This window comes from Lepus europaeus, chromosome 23 (genome assembly GCF_033115175.1).
Source record: "Lepus europaeus isolate LE1 chromosome 23, mLepTim1.pri, whole genome shotgun sequence".
Taxonomy (NCBI): domain Eukaryota; kingdom Metazoa; phylum Chordata; class Mammalia; order Lagomorpha; family Leporidae; genus Lepus; species Lepus europaeus.
In genome coordinates, this window is record NC_084849.1 from 26,319,833 (window position 1) to 26,340,191 (window position 20,359).

Below are 20,359 nucleotides of genomic sequence, written 5' to 3' on the forward strand. Positions count from 1 at the left end.
CCGGCGCTGTGGCATAGTGGGTAAAGCCTGCAGTGCCAGCTTCCTATATGGGCGCCAGTTCAAGTCCAGCTGCTCTGCTTCTGATCCAGCGCTCTGCTATGGCCTGAGAAAGCAGTAAAAGATGGCCCAAGTCTTTGGGCCCCTGCAGCCACATGGGAGACCTGGAAAAAGCTCCTGGCTCCTGGCTTCAGATCAGCCCAGCTCCTGCCTTTGTGGCCATTTGGGGAGTGAACCAGCAGATAGAAGACTACCCCCACGGCCTGTAACTCTGCCTTTCAAATAAATATATCTTGAAAAAAAAAAAGGAGCTGGTGGTGTGGTACAGCAGGTTACACTGGCAGTTGTGGTGGCTTGTAGGCATCCTGTGTTGCTAGTTCAAGTCCTGGCAGCCCTGCCTACAATCCAGCTACCTGGGAGGCAATGAAAGATGAGCCAGGTCCTTGGGTCCCTGCCACCCCCGTGGGAGACCAGGATAGAATTTCTGGCTGCTGGTTCTGGCCCTGGCCCAGACATGGCTGTTGTGGCCATTTGGGAAATGAACAAGCAGGTGGAAGACATTTCTCTCTGTCTCTTTTGCCTTGCTCTGCCTTTCCAATAAATAAATATTTTTTAAAAAGGAAAAAAAAACTTTCTTTCTTTTTTTTTTTTTTTGACAGGCAGAGTGGACAGTGAGAGAGAGACAGAGAGAAAGGTCTTCCTTTGCTGTTGGTTCACCCTCCAATGGCCGCTGCGGCCAGCGCACTGCAGCTGGCACACCACACTGATCCGAAGGCAGGAGCCAGGTGCTTCTCCTGGTCTCCCATGGGGTGCAGGGCCCAAGCACTTGGGCCATCCTCCACTGCACTCCCGGGCCATAGCAGAGAGCTGGCCTGGAAGAGGGGCAACAGGGACAGAATCCGGCGCCCTGAAAGTACAGCTTATGGATTACAATGGCTCCCCCCCCATAATTTCCCTCCCACCCGCAACCCTCCCCTTTCCCGCTCCCTCTCCCCTTCCATTCACATCGATTCATTTTCAATTCTCTTTATATACAGAAGATCAATTTAGTATATATTAAGTAAAGGTTTCAACAGTTTGCATCCACATAGCAACACAAAGTGAAACATACTGTTTGAGTACTAGTTATAGCATTAAATCACAATGTATAGCACATTAAGGACAGAAATCCCACATGAGGAGCAAGTGCACAGTGACTCCTGTTGTTGACCCAACAAATTGACACTCTAGTTTATGGCTCCAGTAACCACCCTAGGCTCCCGTCATGAGTTGCCAAGGCTATGGAAGCCTTCCGAGTTCAGACATGGCTATTCTTTGCTGCCTCAGCTCTGGACGCTATCTTGACCTCTCTTTGTCCCGCCCATCTGTCACCCATCTCCCTGGTGTCATTCTGGTTCTACCGTATCCAGTGTTAAATGGTGGCTGGGTGTTGGAGTCACCGCTGACCCTGCTAGTAGACCAGATTACTACAGGACTTTCTTCGCCCTAGAAGACCTAATCCTCCCGGTGTTTCATTTGCTTAGTTTTCTGTTTGTCACCAAGTTCAATCCCAGGTTGATCCAAAGACCTTGACACGTCATCTGTCCTGTGCTATTCTTCACCGGCTCCTGTCCCAACTGGTCTGTGTCGCTGTCATCCTGGGCTCGCCCCCACACCTTTCCTCTGCTGAGTCTCCTGTCCCTCTCTTTTTTAAAGATTTATTTTATTTGTTTGAAAGAGTTGGGGGGGGGGGCCCTTCCATCTGCTGTTTCACTCCCCAAATGGCCGCAATGCCCAGAGCTGAAGTGACCCGAAGCCAGGAGCCAGGAGCTTCTTCAGGGTCTCACATGTGGGTACAGGGGCCCAAGGACCTGAGCCATCCTCCACTGTTTTCCCTGGCCACAGCAGAGAGCTGGATTGGAAGTGGCGCAGCCGGGACTCGAACTGGCGCTGCATACCAGGGCTTTAACCCCCTGCACCACAGCCCCAGCCCCCAGTCCTCTCTCGTTTTTGTTTTAAAGATTTTATTTATTTGAGAGGTAGAGTTACAGGCAATGAGAAGGAGAGACAGAGAGAAAGGTCTTCCTTCCTTTGGTTCACTCCCCAAATGACCGCAACGGCTGGAGCTGCACCAATCCGAAGCCAGAAGCCAGGTGCCTCCTCCTGGTCTCCCAAGTGGGTGCAGGGGCTTTCTCAAGCCACAGCAGAGAGCTGGATTGGAAGAGGAGCAGCCGGGACTAGAACCGGTGTCCATATGGGATGCTGGCGCTTCAGGACAGCGCTGGCCCCACAACCAGCTTCTTAAGCACCAGGTCAGACACGTGCCCCTAGGTCAGGATTCTGGACCTGACTCCCACCACCACTTCTCTCCAAGTCTTGGTTTTATCTACAAGGGAGGGTTTGGATTCGGCTATTGCCCAGCAAGGGTTCTTCACTGCCTTGTTGGGATATTCTGTGAGTTTCTTAAAAAAATAAAATTCAAAGCATTTAAAATTTTATTCTGCCACTGGCCAAAATGGAGAAAATTGTGTTATGCCCCACATTTTTTATATATAGAAAAGAATGGTTTGGGCTGGTGCTGTGGTTTGCATAAATGGTTAAGCCTCTGTCTGCAGTGCAGCATCGCTTATGGACACCGGTTCGAGGCTCGGCTGCTCCACTTTCGATCCAGTTCCCTGCTAATGCGCCTGGGAGAGCAGCAGAGGACGGTGCAAGTGCGTGGGCCTCTGCATCCGCATGGGGACCCAGAAGAAGCTCCTGACTCCTGGCTCCAGGATCAGCCCTGCCCAGTTGTGGACATTTGCGGAGTGAATCAGCTAATGGAAGACCTCTCTCCCCTTCTCTCTCTGGATCTTTCAAATAAATAAATTAAAATGTTTAAAAGAGTTTATTTATTTGAGAGGCAAAGTTACACAGAAAGGGGGAGAGAGAGAGAGAAGTCTTCCATCTGCTGGTTTATTCCCCAAATGGCTGCAATGGCTGGAGGTGAGCCAATCTGAAGCCAGAAGTTTCTTCCAGATCCCCCAAGAATAAATAAATCTCTTATTTTTAAAAAAATGCTTTCGAGGCCGGCGCCGTGGCTCAATAGGCTAATCCTCCGCCTGCGGTGCCGGCACACTGGGTTCTAGTCCCGGTCGGGGCGCCGGATTCTGTCCCGGTTACCCCTCTTCCAGGCCAGCTCTCTGCTTTGGCCCGGGAGTGCAGTGGAGGATGGCCCAAGTGCTTGGGCCCTGCACCCCATGGGAGACCAGGATAAGCACCTGGCTCCTGCCTTCGGATCAGCACGGTATGCCAGTCGCAGTGGCCATTGGAGGGTGAACCAATGGCAAAAAGGAAGACCTTTCTCTCTGTCTCTCTCTCTCACTGTACACTCTGCCTGTCAAAAAAAAAAAATGCTTTCGAGGCACAGCACATTAGATATTGAAGGAGGGTGGTTCCTGAAAAATGGAAAATAAGTTTAAGACAGTTGTACAGTTGCCTCCGTTGACTGCCTTAGAAGAATTTCCAGGCCGTGGCACAAGGAGAAGGGACCGAAGGGGACCCTGCCAGCCTGCCTGGGTTGAGGAGTCGGAGCCAAGAGGTCCCAGGGCAGAGCACTGGAGAAGAAAGCCCCATGGTGGAGCCAGGAGAGGCGCCAGCCGCCCTCATGAATGCTCAGCAGAAAACGGATGAGCTCAGCATGCGAAGAAACCAGCAGGCTGGGGCAGGGGCCACACAAAAGGATTAGAACAGAGCTTGGCATCACCCAGGCTGGGAACGGTGCGTGTTCCTGCCAGCCAGACAAAAGCTCCACTCATGGGGTACGCGGGTGCAGGGCTCTAAGATGTATCCAGGATTGTGTGTGTACCAGAAACAGTGAGGTGACATGGATATTCGGGTGTCTTGTTAACTGTGACATTCCTGGGAGAAGGGGCATTCCATATCCCGCGGGACCATCCGGAAAAAGTCGGGCAGAAGCAGCCAGGGGACAGCACTGTGCAGGGAGGAAGGAACGAGGCTGGGCAGGCGAGATTAGATCACTTCTGCAGTTTCTGGGTTATGGAGAGGGCGCTCTAGTTGGTAAATTCCTGCCCCCCCCCCGGGGTTGGGGGGGGGGGGACGCAGAGCAGCAGAAGTGCTTGTTTATCGCCTCTGTGAGAACAGGCCTGGGGAGCTGGTTGGCTCGTAGATGAAGGGTGTGCCAGCAGACAGATTGTTGGCAATCTCCAGGAATTAGCCAGCTGTGGGAGGGGCAGCGTCTCCAGGATTAGCAGGAACCCATGGTGTCAAAGTCTCACGAACTATGTAAAGCAAAAGGCGTGATTTATACAAGTACCCAGGAAGGTCTCACCTCCTAAGCGAAGAACAGTTAGCTCTGAACCTCCACAAGAAGTCATTAAAAAAAAAAAACTATCAGACTTTCTCCAGGCCAATTAAATGCATCCCAGAATAAGACCCAGAATGATTTATAGGAATATAAAAATACCCAGCACCCTGCAAGGTAACATTCAATCAAAAGTTGCCAGGCATGCATGGGACCAGCACTGTGGTACAGCGGGCTCAGCCGCTGCTTGTAACACTCGCATCCCATATCAGAGTGGTGCGGGTTCAAGTCCCGGCTGCTCCATTTCCAATCCAGCTCCCTACTAATGCATCTGAGAAAGCAATGGATGATGGTCCAAGTGCTTGGGTCCCTGCCACCCGTGTGGGATACCAGGATGGAGTTCTGAGTCATGGCTTTGGCTTGGCCCAACCCTGGCTTTTGCAGGTATTTGGTGAGTGAACCAGCAGATGGAAAGGGTTTCTCTCTCTCTCATGCTGATTTTCAAATAACATAAAAATACATCTTTTTCTTTTTTTTTTATAAATATTGATCACTCTACTTTTTTTTTTTTTTTTTTTGACAGGCAGAGTGGGTAGTGAGAGAGAAAGAGACAGAGAGAAAGGTCTTCCTTTTTGCCGTTGGTTCACCCTCCAATGGCAGCTGCGGCTGGCGCATCGCGCTGATCCGAAGCCAGGAGCCAGGTGCTTCTCCTGGTCTCCCATGTGGGTGCAGGGCCCAAGCACTTGGGCCATCCTCCACTGCACTCCCGGGCCATAGCAGAGAGCTGGCCTGGAAGAGGGGCAACCGGGACAGAATCTGGCGCCCCAACCGGGACTAGAACCCGGTGTGCCGGCGCCACAAGGCAGAGGATTAGCCTGTTGAGCCACGGCACTGGCCAAAAATACATATTTTTTAAAAAAATCATAAACTTGGGCCGGCGCCGTGGCTCAACAGGCTAGGTCGGGGCGCCGGTTTCTGTCCCGGTTGCCCCTCTTCCAGGCCAGCTCTCTGCTATGGCCCGGGAGTGCAGTGGAGGATGGCCCAAGTGCTTGGGCCCTGCACCCCATGGGAGACCAGGAGAAGCACCTGGCTCCTGCCTTCGGATCAGCGCGATGTGCCGGCCACAGCGGCCATTGGAGGGGTGAACCAACGGCAAAAAGGAAGACCTTTCTCTCTGTCTCTCTCTCTCTCACTGTCCACTCTGCCTGTCAAAAAAAAAAAAAAAATCATAAACTCAAACATCTAAGAAACTTGATGAACTCCAAATGTTAGAAACGAAGAACATGACACCAAGACGTGCATAACTCAGAACTAGTGGTGAAGAGAAAAATATTATCTCTCCCTCTCTCTCTCTCTCTCTCTCTGTCACTCTGCTTTTCAAATAAATAAATCTTAAAAAAAAAAAAAAAGTCAGCGGTAGGCAGAGCGGGTTAAGCTGCCCCACGGGACACCAGCATCGCATCCTGGAGTTCCTGTTCCGGTCCTGGCTGCTCTGCTGCTTCCGGTCTAGCTGCCTGCTAAGAATGCACCTGCTAAAGCAGCAAAGGATGGCCCAAGTGCCTGGGTTCCTCTCACCACGCGGGGAGACGCATGTGCAGTTCCTGGCTTCTGGCTTTGGCTTGTTCCAGCCAAGCCTGTTGCAGCCATTTGAGGGGTGAATAGGTAGATGCAACCTCCCCCCCCCCCCCGGGCTTTTCCGCCCTCCTCTTCCTCTCTCTCTCACTTTGCTTTTCAAAAACAAAACAAAACAAAAACAGCCAGAGGAAAAAATAAAGAAGTATTTTTTTAAAGATGTATTTGTTTATTTGAAAGGCAGAATTACCAAGAGGCAGAAAGAGAGACAGAGATCTTCTAACTGCTCGTTCAGTCCCCAAATGGCCACAACGGCCAGAGCTGTGCCCATCGAGCCAGGAGCTTCCTCCAGGTCTCCCATGCGGGTGCAGGGGCCCAAGGACTTGGACCATCTTCTACTGCTTTCCCAGGCCATAGCAGAGAGACAGATCGGAAGTGGAGCAGCCAGGACTCTAACCGGCGTCCATATGGGATGCCAGTGCTGCAGGAGGCAAGGAGTGAGTATTTAACCTAGCAATGAAGATGCCTCCAACCCACATCAGAGGGCCTGGGTTGGATTCCCAGCTCTGGCTTCTGATTCCAGCTTCCTGGCAGTGCAGATCTTAGCAGTAACGGCTCAAGTAGTGAGTTCCTGGCACCCATGTGAGAGATCTGGATTGAGTCCTTGGCCCCAGCTTCACCCCTGGCTCAGCCTCAGCAGGGGGCATCTGGGGAGTGAACTAGAGCTGGGAGCTCTGTCTTCTGTTTCTTTGCCTCTTGAATTAAAAAAAAAAATTAAAAATTTTTTAAAAATGTAAAGGCGTGGGTGTTTGGCCTTGTTAGGAAAATGGCACTGTCTTATCTATGGTGCGATCTACACTCTGATTTACATCCTATGCCCTGGCTCCCTCCACCATTGCTGAAAGCCAGGTGGCCACAAGGCCCAACCACCAGTGTCAAGCTCCACCCCCATCCTAATGAGATTCGCTGCTCCTGCTTTCCTGCCCGCCCTCCGGCAAAGTTTTAAAAGGACCTGTTCCTGAACACGTGGCTCTCTTGGCTTCTCTCTTCTCTCCTGCTCACTCTCTCTAGCCTCCTCTTCTCTCTCACTCCCCTCTCTCCTCTCCTTTCTCCTCTTTCTCTCTTACTCTCCTTTTCCTTCTTCACCCCTTCCCTCCAGTCTGTGTTTTCCCCAGTAAACCTTTTCCCTTACCCCGGCGTTTGGTGTGTTTTGGGACGGACTAACAGAAATGCATAACAGGCCTAGCAGTCAAGACAGCACTTAGGATACCGAGGGGGGGCCTGGGTTCAAGTCCACTCTGCTCCTGATTCCAGCTCCCTGCAAATGCGCATCAGGCAGGCAGCAGATAACGGCTCAAGTGGTTGGGCCTCTGCCACCCACGTGGGAGCCCTGGATGGAGTTCTCAGTTCCTGACTTCAGTCTGGCCCACAGCTGGCTATGGTGGGCAGCTGGGGAGTGAATCAGTGGACAGAACGTCATTTTATCCGAGTCAGTGCTGTGGTGCAGTGGGCGAAGCCTCGGCCTGCAGCGCCGGCATCCTATCTGGGCGCTGGTGCATGTCCCGACTGCTCCTCTTCCGATCCAGCTCTCTGCTGTGGCCTGAGAAAGCAGTAGAAGATGGCCCAGGTCCTTGGGCCCCTGCACCCACGTGGGAGACCCGGAAGAAGCTCCTGGCTCCTTGCTTAGGATTGGTTCAGCTCCAGCCGTTGAGGCAATCGGGGGAGTGAACCAGATGATGGAAGACCTTTCTCTCTGTCTCTCCTTCTCTGTAACGCTGCCTCTCAAATAAATAAATCTTAAAAAAAAAAAAAAAAGGGGGCTGGTGCTGTGGCGAAGTAGGTTAATCCTCCAGTTCTGGCTATGATTTGAGTCCCAGCTCCTCCTTTTCCAATCCAGCTCTCTACTATGGCCTGGGAAAGCAGTAGAAGATGGCCCAAGTCTTTGGGCCCCTGCACCCACGAGGGAGACCAGAAAGAAGCTCCTGGCTCCTGGCTTCGGATCAGCTCAGTTCTGGCCATTGCAGCCATTTAGGGAGTGAACCAGCAGAAGGAAGACCTTTCTCTCTGTCTCTCCCTCTCACTGTCTGTAATTCTACCTCTCAAACAAATAATAAAATCTTAAAAAAAAAAAAAAAAAAAGTACAAAGAGAATGAAAGGCAGGCAAAGCCATGAGAAGCAGTATCTAAGCCCAGAAGTACTTGTTAAATACATAAATGGCTTCAGTTCTGCCTGTTCCTGAGGCCTTGGGCTGTTGCCACTGCCACCCAGAGAGCCCTGGGTAGAGGCCCCATGCCCCACACACAGCAGGTGCCCCAGGCCCCGCGATCAGGAGGGGCCTTGTGTAGCCAGATCCCAAGAGGAGGACCACGCTGCCAGTGAGTGTCAGGGCCTCCCAGGGCTCCCTCCTTCCTGTGGCCCTGTCCCCCAGACCTCACGTGTTGGCAGCAGTGCTGGGAGGTGGGTGCATGAAGAAGCCATTAGGCCCCTGCAGGGATCAATGTCACCATCGAAAGAATGGGTCTGTGACCCAAGAGAGCTCAGCCCCGCCCCGCACCACAGGACGCCCAGCACCAGGCCGGTGACGACGCGCAAGGAGGCCCTCACCAGATGCGCGCCCTGCGATCTTGAACTTCCCAGCTCCAGAACCAAGAGCCAAATAAACGCCTACTGTTTACAAACTGCTGCACAAGGCACGGGTCTCCACTTCCTGTAGCTCAGTGTCCCTGGCCGAAGGGTGACCTTGCTGGTGTGGGGGGGGGGGAGGCCTGGATGTGAGGAAGGGGCTGTGGACACCCGCACGGCCCTGGGGTCGACCCTCCCCACAACCCCCGGAGCTGGCTCCGGCCGCATCGCGTGGCTGCGTTCAGAAGGCAGACGCTGAGGCCATCTGCTGCCACCTGGGTTCTCCCGGAGCTCGCCTGGAACAGCCGGCCCAGGTCCTCGGGCGCCGTCCTGGTAGGAGATCTCTCTGAGCGGTGACATCTGAAGGTCTGCGGGCTGGCTGTGGGCCAGCCGTAGGCAGGCAGGCAGGCAGAGAGGAGGGCAGGAGGAATGCGGAGGGTCTGGCATTTCTCTAACAAGTAGGGTAAGCTGCGGGCGTGACATCTTTATCAGCTTGCCTTGGGCCCATGGCTGGCTTTCCCATCCTTTGCCTCTCCACGGGCCCCGTCCACTCTCCACCCTCTGCCCTGCCCTGCCTCAGTCTGGGGAGCGAGCACCCCCCAATTCCTGGGCTGGGGACCCAGAGAAATGCTTCCTTGGCTTCCAAGCCGCTGGGCAGGACCAGATCTTTAAAATGAGGAGGGCTGGGCGAGGCGGGGGCCAGGCACCCCGGGATGGAGCCTCAAATGCTGGAAGGGACCATGGCCAGCAAGCCCTGTTTAATGGAGGGGTAAAAGGAGAGACCTGAGAGAGGGGAAAGGCCGGGCCAGATCCCCCGCAAGCCTGGAGCAGAGCCGGGCTGACCCGAGTGTGCTCTGTTCCCTTCCCACGGCCTCCAGACAAGGAGTCGCCTCGCGCCGTGAGACCTTAGTCCTCCCCACCCCACTCTGGGTCCTGGGACTGCACACCATCCTGTCCTTGCCCTCTCGGCCCCCTCCCTTCTGCCCCAAAGTATCCTGTGACTCAGAGACCCCTGTGTGTCTGGGGCACATGGGCCCAGGGGACCCCTGCCTTTCTCCTGGGCCCTGGGGCCTCCCTCTGCCGCTGGGTCTCTCTATCCAACAGGGTCCCACTGTCCCCAGACCCTACCTCTAGTTTCCTTTCTTCCCTGCCCTGACGGCTTCCTCGCTGGGCTCAACTCCAGCTCCCCAGGGTGACCGTGCCACTGAGCTTCTGGTGGGGGCTGCCCCCTTGCTGCTGGGGGGGGAAGGGACGGTCCCCCCCTACTGGGGACAGTCCTGTGACTGCTGTACCCCAGGGTGCCCTGCTGCTGGCTATGGCCACCTACACCCCATGCCTGCCTGCTCTTGGGGTCCCCCATAATGGGACCCCTCCCCCAACATCCAGCTCTGGCTCTGGCCTGATGCATTTCTGAACCTTGCAGACTTATCCACAGACCAAGAGCAGACAGCTTGGCCCCAGGGGGTGGGGGTAGTAGGAGGCCAGGGTCCTGGGGGTGATGGGCAGCACCCTGTCCCCATCCGAGTCTGCTGTAGCATTGCCCCTGGTGGGTCTCCAAAGGGGCTCAGCCCCAGGAAGCAGCTGGAGAGGGTTGGGGTAGGTGGGGGCCATCCCTTCTCCCCACCACAGCAGCATCGAGGGCTGGAACTTGGCGGCCACGGATCCACGATGCAGAGAGGCTGAGACGGGGCATGGGGGAGGCATCACCCTTTTATTGGGAGGTCTGACCTGAGTGCCGGCACCCTTCCTGCTGGGAGCGCCCATTCTTCTTCTGTCCCCTTAATCCCAGGAGGACCATTTGCACTGGCTCTCTGGGGGCCTGGTTGGGGGCGGGGGCCTCCCAGGCCTCCGTCATCCACTGTCCTATGCGCTTGAGAGCATCGGTCATCGGCAGTGACCCAGGCAGACGGCGGGTCACCTGGCACAGCAGGCCTGGGGCTCAGGCCCCGGCTCCACCACTGCAGAGCCCCAGAGTGGTAGCTCTGGTCTCAGCACCCCCTCAACCCCCGGCTCCAGGTCCAGGCCCTCGTAGTCGATGGGGAGTAAGGTGCGCTGGCTCAGCCACTGGCACAGGCCAACCAGTAGGGGCTGGGACAGGGAGGCCACGTCCATATTGTTATCCAGGTCTACCCGGGGAACTTGGCTGTACCCTCGGTGAGCTGGCGGGCAGTGGCTCGCGTCAGCCAGTTGCCTGCTGGGAGAGGCAGGCACAGCAGCTCATCACTCAGTTCTGTGAAGCTGAGGTCCAGCACTGCCATCCCAGCGCCGTGGCTGCCCAGGGTCGTGCGCCGACAGCAGGATGCTAGAACGTACACAGTCTCCCCTGCAGCTGGCGGGGTCTTCTTGAAGCTGGGGGGGGGGGGGCAGGCGGGGAGGGGCTGAGCAAGGGCCTGGGGCTCAGGGCCAGGCAGCTCCCCACCAACCACAGACAGGAGGCAGCCCAGGGCTGGGTTCCAACGGCCACGCAAAGGCAGGTTCTGTCCAGCGGCCACTTTCTAAGTGGGTAGCCATGGCCAGTGAGCCTCTGATTGATTGCCCTTTGGTGCAAAGCAGACAGGCTCAAACACACAGGTTATTAGAAAAACGTGTGTGCCCAGTACAGGCTACACCTGTTCTGTTTCTTCCTCCCCCCCCCCCCCGCTCACTTTTATGCCCACACCGTGGGGGTGGGAATGATAAACCCATTTTACAGAGGAGCCAACCGATGCTCAAGGAGCTGAAATAACTTCCAGGGCCGCACACGCCACAGAGGAGAGAGGTCTGGTTCCTGGTGTTGGCTAGAGAGGAGACAGGTCCAGGGGACTGAGCAGGGAGGTATGGGGGGCTCTGGGGTGGTAGCGTGCAAAGTGGTATTCCAAGCTGAAAGGGATGCTTAGACCCCATGTCCCCTTCACATACTTCACTTCTCTTTCCTGTCATTTGAATACAGCCCATTAAGCTGTGGGGGTGGGGAGCACTGAGAGCACTGAGTTCACCTGCAGCTCCCTCTCCCCAACGCCGCCATAAAGGGTACAGCCCCTGTGGACTCCCAGGTCAGTGCAGGCCACCAGGCTCAAGGTGGGATGGGCGGGGACAAACGGAGACATGCCTGGGAGAAGCTCCCAGCTGTAGCTCTGCCCCCACCCCCCACCCCCAGGGCCTCGGTGCCTGCGGCCAGTTCCAGGCCAAAGCTGTGACAGAGTGACTGCAAAGGGGGATGTGCAGCAGAGTGAGCCATAGGGTCGGGCTAGCGTGGGCCAAGGATTCCCAAAGAGCAGCAGGAAAATTGGGATCAGGTGCAGCCTCGGGCAACTCTCTGCCTCTCCCAGCCTCAGGCTTTTTCCCTGTAAAATGGGTATCAGGACCCAGAATTCACCACTCCCTCTTCTCTGTGGTGAAGATTTATCTGGCACCTGCTGAGGTCTCCTCAGGCCCAAGGGGGTGCATGGATTGAGGGACGAGCCCAGGGCAGGAGGGGGCGCTGTCCTGGGGTGGGGCAAGGAAGCCCCGTGGGGAGCTCAGCTAGAGGTAGGGCGCCTGCCGCTGTGGGGCCCGACTGGCACCAGGCTCCAGGGTGAGAACAGTGCAGGTGTCAGCCTGGTGGGGGTCCCGAAGCTTGGGTTCTTACCAGCTCTGTGCCTTCCTCTGGGCTAGGCTGGCCCCTCGCTGCCGCTTGGAGTGAGGGGTGAGGTGGTAGATGAGCTGCCGGCAGATCCTGTCCAAAGATTTCCACAGCTCACGGTCCTGGGGCAGGGTCTGCAGAAGCGGGGAGTGGGGGCCAAGCAGGTACAGATGAGCCTGAGCCCCTCCCGTCCGCTCTGGGCCTCGGGGCGAGGGACCTGGCTGGCCGAGTGTGTGAATGTTCATGGCCACGCACCACGGGCCTCTAAGCTGCCCACTCCCTCCCTGGCTGTGAGCGGGCATGAAGCCATAGGAGGCTGGCTGCCCGCCGGGAGATGGACAGACTGGGCCAAGGCCCGCGGTGCCCTGCGGGAGGAAGCCGGGACAATGGGCCTTTGTTCCCTGTCCTCGGGCCAAGGGCCAGCGACTCAGGCTATCGGCCGGCTGCCCGCCCACTCTCCATACACACCCCCCCGCAAGGGGGGGGCACTTGCCACAGCGGTGGGGAGAAGCCGGACCAGGCCCCTCGAGGGAGCCCGGCTCCACTGCCGCCAATCCCAGGCCGTAGCAACGAGCCAGGTCAGCATGTTCTTCTTCCTCTCGTTCTCGGAGCTACACTGTGCCCATGGGGCCTGGGTCCGGGCAGACAGGGCTGGCAGGGGTGGGGGTGGGGTGGGGGTTCATGTGTGACAGCTCTGCCACCTGTTCTCTCTCGCCTCTAACCGGGCCCTCGTAGAGGCCCAGCTCGGGCGGAACACCAGGTGCGCGTGGCACAAAGCTGCCACGAGCCCGCTCCATTCTGCGGAACGATCCTTGACGCAGTCCCCTCCTGTGAACAGTCCCAGCAGCACACACACGCAGCGCAGCAGGCCCTGGTGGTTACTGTGATGGCCCTCGGTGCGACTGCATGCAGACGGAAGGGGTCAGAGCTGGCAGGTCTGTCGTGGACATTCCTCTACTAGGGCCCGGGGCTGGTAGCTGGCCACTGCCACCCAGGCCAAGGCTGTGTCCGTACTGGCAGGGACCTTGGCAGGTGCCATGAGGATGGGGCTCGGGGCGGCTGTGGGAGCACAGGCTGCAGGTGGCAGATTCCACTGGGCATGAGGAGGCACCTGCTGTGGCCCAAGCTGCCGAGCAGCCAGGCAGGCAGGCGGGTGGGGCAGGGGGTCAGTGAGCACCTGTTCCTTCAGGTATCCACACGGGGCCAGGGACTCCCTCCTAGGGCTTCTTTCTTCTGATTCAGGAGCTCAGAGCCTGGGAGTCCAGCTCTGTGCGTGCATTTGTCAGGATAGCCCAGGTCCTGCAGAATCTAAGTGTGCCTTCTGCTGTCACCCAGGAAACAAGTCTAGCCAACCGTGTGTGACTTTCAAGGCTGGACAAGCCACAGCTTGCGTTTGCTCTGGCTGCCGGCCGGCCTAATGCACTGAAGCCGGCAGCAGGACACAGGGAGAGGCCGTGAGGATCCAGGCTCCTAGCCTGCACCCCTGGGCCTGCTGGCCTCACCTTCTTGGGGCACTGCAGCGCCTGAGCCAGGTTGACCAGCAGGTCATGGGAGATGGGGTCCACCAGGGTAAAGAGAGTCCCGTTTCTGTAGAGGATATGGGTGAAGAGGGTCCCCCCCGAGGCCCAGGTCCTGCAGGTGCTGAACGTAGTTGCGGGTCCCCTTCCCATCTCTCCATGTCGCTCCCTGAGGCTTGCTGGAGCGCCCCTGCTGGGCGGTGATGGGACAGCTGTCCAGGGGCAGGTGGACCCTTTAGGTGACGAAAGGGGCGGAACACTGGGAGTCCTGGTTTAGTCTCCGAGGTAAAGTGTCCTGTTCTGGCCTTATCTGGGATTGGTACTTGTTGGGGGGATTCTTTGGGGGGGCTCCTGCCCCCTAATGGCCCCCATATGCCACTGCCCACTCCTCCTCAACACCCCCAGAATTTTCTTTGCCTCCCTCCCCACCATGGTCTCTGGGGCTGCAGACTATGGCACGGACCTCTCCCAGCTCAGATATCCAAAGGCAGCCTTGTAGCCTGTGCCCCAGCTCGGAGTAGGGCACCAGCACCATGCCCAGCATCCCAGGAGGCACCCAGCACCCTTCCTGCATCCTCTCCCCCCACACCTTCACCCTCCCCACTGCCCCTGCCAAGGTTCTGGCCTCATCCTTCAGGAGCCATTTCTAGGGGTTCTCAGCCCTATGCCTGCATCCTCCCCACGGCAGCCCCAGCCAGCTCCATGAAACACAGACGAACTTGACCTTGATCGGCATCAGAGCCTGCATGAGTCTCAGCAGTCCCCACGCCTGTCCACAGAGGGAGCCCTTCCCAGCCCACCACCTCCCCTCCCAGCCCCGCCCTGTCCAGTGCCCCCTCCACCAGAGGTCTACTCCCATTGCTTGGGGTGGGGCTGAACACACTTCCAGAAGGGCCCATTTCAGGGACACACTGACAGCTGATGGGGCAGGACCTGGGCACAGAGAGGCAGGCCAGACAGGGCTGCAGCCGTGGGGTCCCTGCGGAGTTATGGGGCAGGACAGGCCAACCTCTGGTCTCTGAAGGCTCTTCTCCCTGCCCCCACCACGTCTCCCAGTGCAAACGCCCAGAGGCTGCCTTGGACTCCAGGCGCCATGCACCCCGAGACAGCCTACGCTGTCTGTGTAATCTGGCTGATTCAGGCAGTTCTGCTATTTGCTTTTCCAACACGGTTTGAGTCACAGATGCCAGCTGGGGAGGACCCAGGGGGAGGAAGGAGAGCCTGGGCCAACCCAGACAGGGCCCCAGACTGGCCCCAGACCATAGCCTGCCAGTCTTCCGCTGGTCTGGACAGCTCCTCTAAAAGGGCCGGCTCTACCTTTCCAGACAGCTGGGCCTAGAGCAAAGAAACCTGGGGCCCGAGCAGGGCCGGGGCAGAAGCAGGAGTGGGAGCGGGAGTGGGCCAGGGGGCTGCGCTGTAGCCCCAGCTGCTGCCCTGCCACCTCACTTTCCTCTCTGGGGCTTGGACTCAACGTTTCTGTCCACACCTGTCTCCCTCATTTCACCTTCTTGCAGGCCAAACACCTGCACAGCTGATTTCAGTTCACAGGGTGGGGGAGGGGCAGGGAGGTGGCTACTACCCCAGGAAGGTGGGGACAGGAGTAAAGGGGAAAGTAGCTGGCCCTGAAGTGACACTGGTGACCCTGGAACTAAAGCACTCGTGTCTCCTAGGGCAATCCAGGGCTCGGGTGTGTGGGACCAGAACACCCCCCCCCCCCGACACCTGCTGTGTGCTGTGATGGACAGGTGCGCAGCGCATGTACCCAGTGGGCACACCCTGAATGTTAGGACAGGTGAAGGGTGCCGCGGCTCCCTCTGGGCTGCAGTGACGGTGCCCTGGTGAGGGTGCACCTGCAGGTCAGACCCCCAGGGTCTGCAGCAGTCTGCAGCCTGTGCCTGCCTCCCTCCTAAACTGCTGTCTCCCACCGAGAGCCAATACAAGGTGATCCGGCCCCCACCCCAGCCCCGCGCTCCTCCATGACCAAGGCCTGAATCCGGGCTCTTAGCGCCGGGCTGGGGGCACCCTCAACACACACAACCGACCTCCCTCCCCAGAGCCCGGGTCACACTCGCGGGCCCCCCGATGACGCCGCCGCCGGTGGCCTCCCTGTCGCCCAGACAATAGCCCCAGGCCCTGCGACCCGCCACCCCGGGGCCAGAGCCCGCAGCCCGCAGCCCAGGACCCTCCACCCCCCATGGCCCTCCCGCCGCCAGCCGGAGCCGGCCCGCTCCTTCTCTCGCCTGGCGCAGGAGGCGCTGCAGCTGCCCGGCGCGCTCGGGCCGCCGCTCCCAGAGCGTGGACTGGATCTCGCGCTTGTAGGGTGCGGGCCCTGCGCCCGCCGCCGCCCCTGCCTCCCAGCCCGCCTCGTGCCCGGCCCTCCGGCCCAGACGGGCCCCCAGGACCGCCGCGCAGCACAGGCACCCGGCTGGCTGGAGGCCGGGCTGCCTGCGCCCCGCCCCGGCCCCGCCCCGCTCCCGCCCGGGCGGGGATGTGCCCAGTGGGCAGCGCCGCGTCCGCAGGCGGAGCGCACGCATGGGCGAGGGGGACTCGGTGTGGCACTGGGCTCGCCGCGTCGGACCTGGCTCTGGAGTTGTGTCGCGAGGGCCCAGAGTCCGGCCAGATCTGGCCCAGGGCTAGGCAGCTCCTCCGTGGCCTTGAAACTTTCGGAGAGCACCCCCCAACACACACACACAGTGGACAGTTAGCTGACCTGTCCACTCTCTGCCACTACTCCCTGCTTGGCTGGGTGGAGCCAGCCCCCTGTGGGAGATAAAGGGGATTGCGGGTGTTAACCTTGAGCCCTTTGCGCCTGTCTTCCTGCCTAACAAGGGGAAGAAGTGCAGGCCATGGCCAGGGTGTGGCTCTCTGGCTCCACTAGGGACCAGGTTGGAGCCATGGACCTGTGTGAGGGGAGTCCCCAGCACACGGGGCTCCTTGTGCAGCCCCCTGCCCTCCCCTGGCTCTGGAGGTGTGTGTATATGGTGGGTGGGGCACTGGGCTCTGGTCCCTAGTCACACCAGCAGGGACCATGTGTGCACGCTACAAGGCTAGGGTGGTTCCTGGCTGGGCCAGTGTGCAGGGTGAGCACACAGGAGTGAGTGACTGCCGTGGGCATATACAGTGAGGGGTGGCAGGCTCTCCTTCCTGTAGGTTAACCAGAGCCTGCTGGGGGATTAGGAGACCGCATGGGGTTAAATGCAGGCAGGGGCCCTGGAATGGGTGCCCCCTTGACTCCCCCACCCCTTGTTACACCTGTCCCTGGTATGTGCCAGCCTGACCCAGTGGCCTCCACGCCCTCCCTTCCCCCTGCAGCCAGCATTGTCCTGAGGCCACCTTGGCACCGCAGGTTTCCTCCCTGGCAAACCTGCATGACTGCCTGGGCTGCCCTCCCTCAGGGCCAAGCGTCTGTGGCTGAACTGACTGAGCGCTAAGCTCCGGCCCCAGTGGCTCCAGGGACCTCGCCGACCCCCTGCCCAGAGCTGGCAGCCCGGTAAGCCCTCCTCCTCCTGACCCCTGCATACTCAGGGCTGCAGCCCCGAGCTGGGCGCCTCCCAGGGCCTGACCGCATCTTTCCAGAGGCTGGGCCAGGCCTGGACTATGGAAGACAGACGGAGAAGGTGTGGGGAGGGGAGGGGTGCGCAGGCTGAGCCGGGGTGTCACGAAGGGGACAATGGCAGGCAGTGGCGTGCGGGAGGGGGTGGAGTTCCCAGAGTCCTGTTGAAAGCAGGGGACGCTGCTGCCCCCCAGCCCTGTCCCCCCACCCGCTCCCGTGTCCCTGCCTGCGAGGACATTTTTCCAGGAAAGGAGGGAGGGGTGGGGTGTCTGGGTGTCTGGGTGCTTATCCCTGCATGGGCCTCCCTCTGCCTGCTGTGGGGAGGGTCTGGGGTGAGTCGGCTCTTGGGGACCATTTCTGGCCTGGCCCAGGTGTGCACAGGAGCCCCCAGAAGCAGAGCTGTCTCCTGGTGGTGGGGGGAGGAGCCTGTAGCCCCTCCCCCACGGCTGCTGGCCCCTCCCCCTTGGAGCTGTCCTGGGCATTACAGCTGTGTGTGTGTGTGTGTGTGTGTGGAGACTGTGTGTCCACAGTGTTGCCTTCTCAGCGCCCAGGGCTACTGTGGCAGTTGTCCTGGGTCCTTCAGGGAACCAGTGAAGTAGCAAAGTTGGAGAGGGGGGCAGGCAGAGATCAGAGAGAGGAGACAATCAGACCCCCCTGCCCCGGCCAGGCCACGATGGAGGCCCACGTGAGGTCCTTGGAAGTTTCATGGACACTTTCATGCACAAAACAAACATAGACACAACTATGCATGCATTTTAAAAAAAAAAAAAAACAACTATTTTTTTGCACCCAAAATAAATTTATCTTTTCATTTGCTTTGATTTTCCCACAAACATTTAGAAGTAGCCTAATACTAGGCCACGTGGACTTTCTAGGAGCCAAAGAGGGGTGACAGCCACGCGTTTAGTGTCCCCAGCCCTTGGCCACCCATGGAGAACCAAGGTCCAAGCGACCCAGCTGCCTGGGCAGGAACTGGACCCACCCCACCTTCGGCTGGGAGGAGTGAGACAGATGGAGATTCTACGAAGGCAAAGGTTTCCCTGAGCTTGTCCTACGGGGGTGGCTGGGAACCGCCGGAGAGCACAGCTTAGGACCTGGATCTGTCCTGGGCTGCCGCTTGTTGGGTGCGCAGGCGCAGGCAAGGAGGAAGCTGTATTGGTTTCCGGTGACTGCCATGGGAAGTTACCACAAGCTGGAAGGCTCTGCAATGGCGGAAATGGTTCTCTCCCCGCGCTGGTGCAGGAGGTCCTTCCTGGTGGCTCCTGGCCACCCCGGGCACTCCTTGGCTTGCAGTTGTCCCACCCCCGATGTGGCCATCGTGGTCACGTGGCCGTCTTCTCCGTGTGCCTATGGCCGTCTTCCCACGACCTCCTTGTGGGGCCACTGGTTAAGGGCTCTCAGACCCACCGTAACCCAGCATGAGCTCATCTCTGCTAACTTCTGCGAAGACTCTCTCCGAGTGAGGTCCCATTCTGAGCCTCCCAGTGCGTAGGGATGTTGAGGGTGGGGACCCTGTTCAGCCCAGGACAGGGGCCTCTGCAAAGCCTCAGTCTGGCAAAGGCATCCGAGGAAACAGCCAGCGGCATTGCAGGGACGCGAGCCCTCTTCACTTTAGCGAGTCATCTCCTGCTTTCTCCGGAGCCCGCCCAGCCCTCCAGCGTCTGCCCACTCAGCGCCGATTACTGGGGCACCACTGATACTGCAGATGCTTAGAGGAGGGGGCGGCAGACTCAGAGGTGGGGCTGGGATGGGGGGGTGAAGGAGGAGGGGGCCATGCTTCAGGGCACGACAAAATTCTGCGCAAAGTGCAGGCGGGAGCACTGGGCGCGGAGCAAGGGGCAGGCATGGACAAAGCAAGAATTCATCCACAGGGCCAAGGGGCCTTCGAAAGGTTTTCAGCAGGGGTGGGAGGGAGGGCAGGCTCTGATTTGCATGTGAACATTGGGCTGGGACCCGTGACTGGGAGCCGGCAGGTGAGAGGAGGGGCCTGTGGGGAGTGGGGTTCAGGTGCAGCCAGGGTGGGGTCGGGAAGCAGGTGGAAAGGATCAGAGGGGTTGCAGGGTGGGGCTTCCTGAGGTTAACGTGGTGGCCAGGGAGAGGTGTGAGGTGGGGTGGGCAGTGGCTTAGCTCAGGTCTGGGCTTGTTAACCCCGGGGGGCCGTCTGAAACCTTAGCCAGCCCGGGCTCAGACTTGGACTCGAAGCCAGAAGTCAGTGAGCAGGCGGCCGAGAAAAGAGCTCGGGAGTCCTGGGTGAGCTGAGTGGGGTGCGCATGGGACGCACTGGGTGTTTGGGGCATCCTTGAAATCACGGGGTGCGGGGAGAGGGGAACTGGTGGTTGCCAGGCGGGCTTGGGTGTGGAGTGAGATAGGGGTGCTTTGGCTCCCCTCAGAGGCCAGGCCCTGTGATGAGGGGTGGGGGCTGGGGCCTGGCCTTGACTTAGCTTTCCTCTCCACCCACCCCCCACCTCGGATGGAGGGCCAGACACTACAGATGTGATGTGATAAATGCCTCCTGGCCCAGCCTTCCCAGCCCATCCACCCTGCCTGGAGAGAGTGCTGTGGGCAGGGAGGAGGGGGCGACGACGCGGAAGGGGGCACTGGGGGCCCAGGACGAAGGCAGCTACAGACCTGGGCGTCCCCCGCAAGGCCAGATCCGGCACAGCCTGGACGGTGATGGGTGCTTCCTGCAGTCCCTGCCCCAGGCCCATTCTTCTGGGTGAAGTGTCCTAGCTAATCGAACTTCTAAGAAGCCGAGGCTGGCACGAGGAAGGCCGGCCCCCCAATCCCTGTGCCGTCAGTGCCCGCGGTTGAGTCTGAACCCAGGGACCCGGAGCCCCCACCCGTCTGCCAGGGGGCCTCTGGGTTTAGAAGCTGGACTCTGGCCCGGGAGATGCCAGGCAGGTCCTGCAGCCGGATGTTCCTGAGCCTTTGCGAGATAATTCCGGAGACCCACGCACTTGGCCACACTCCAGCCTCTCTCCTCATAGGAAAGGTGTGTGTTCTGGCACCGTGAATGCTGCAAATGGCACAGGGGCGTTGGCCGGGCTCTGGGGGCAGGGGTTGGCCAGGGCCTCCCTCCCCGACTACCCCGGGTCTCTGCGTGGAGCTGGGGTTTTCCTGGTAGCCCCTCTGTGTGGTCTCAGCGGCTCTCAGAACCTGCAGCCAGGTAGCTACAAGGTCTGGGTGGCCCCTGCCCGCCCCTGCTCTGTGGCTT

The 20,359-nt window shown here is 58.9% G+C and overlaps 1 protein-coding gene across 1 annotated transcript; it reads right to left on the minus strand.

Annotated features, from left to right (window-relative positions):
- Positions 1–10,173: 10,173 nt before the first annotated feature.
- On the minus strand, positions 10,174–16,126 carry LRRC75B (leucine rich repeat containing 75B). Its single transcript, XM_062182327.1, is given in 6 exon segments — positions 10,174–10,606; positions 10,609–10,823; positions 12,082–12,197; positions 13,578–13,685; positions 13,687–13,707; positions 15,833–16,126. Coding segments are annotated over 6 exon segments (972 nt in total). The 3' UTR covers positions 10,174–10,388.
- Positions 16,127–20,359: the final 4,233 nt, after the last annotated feature.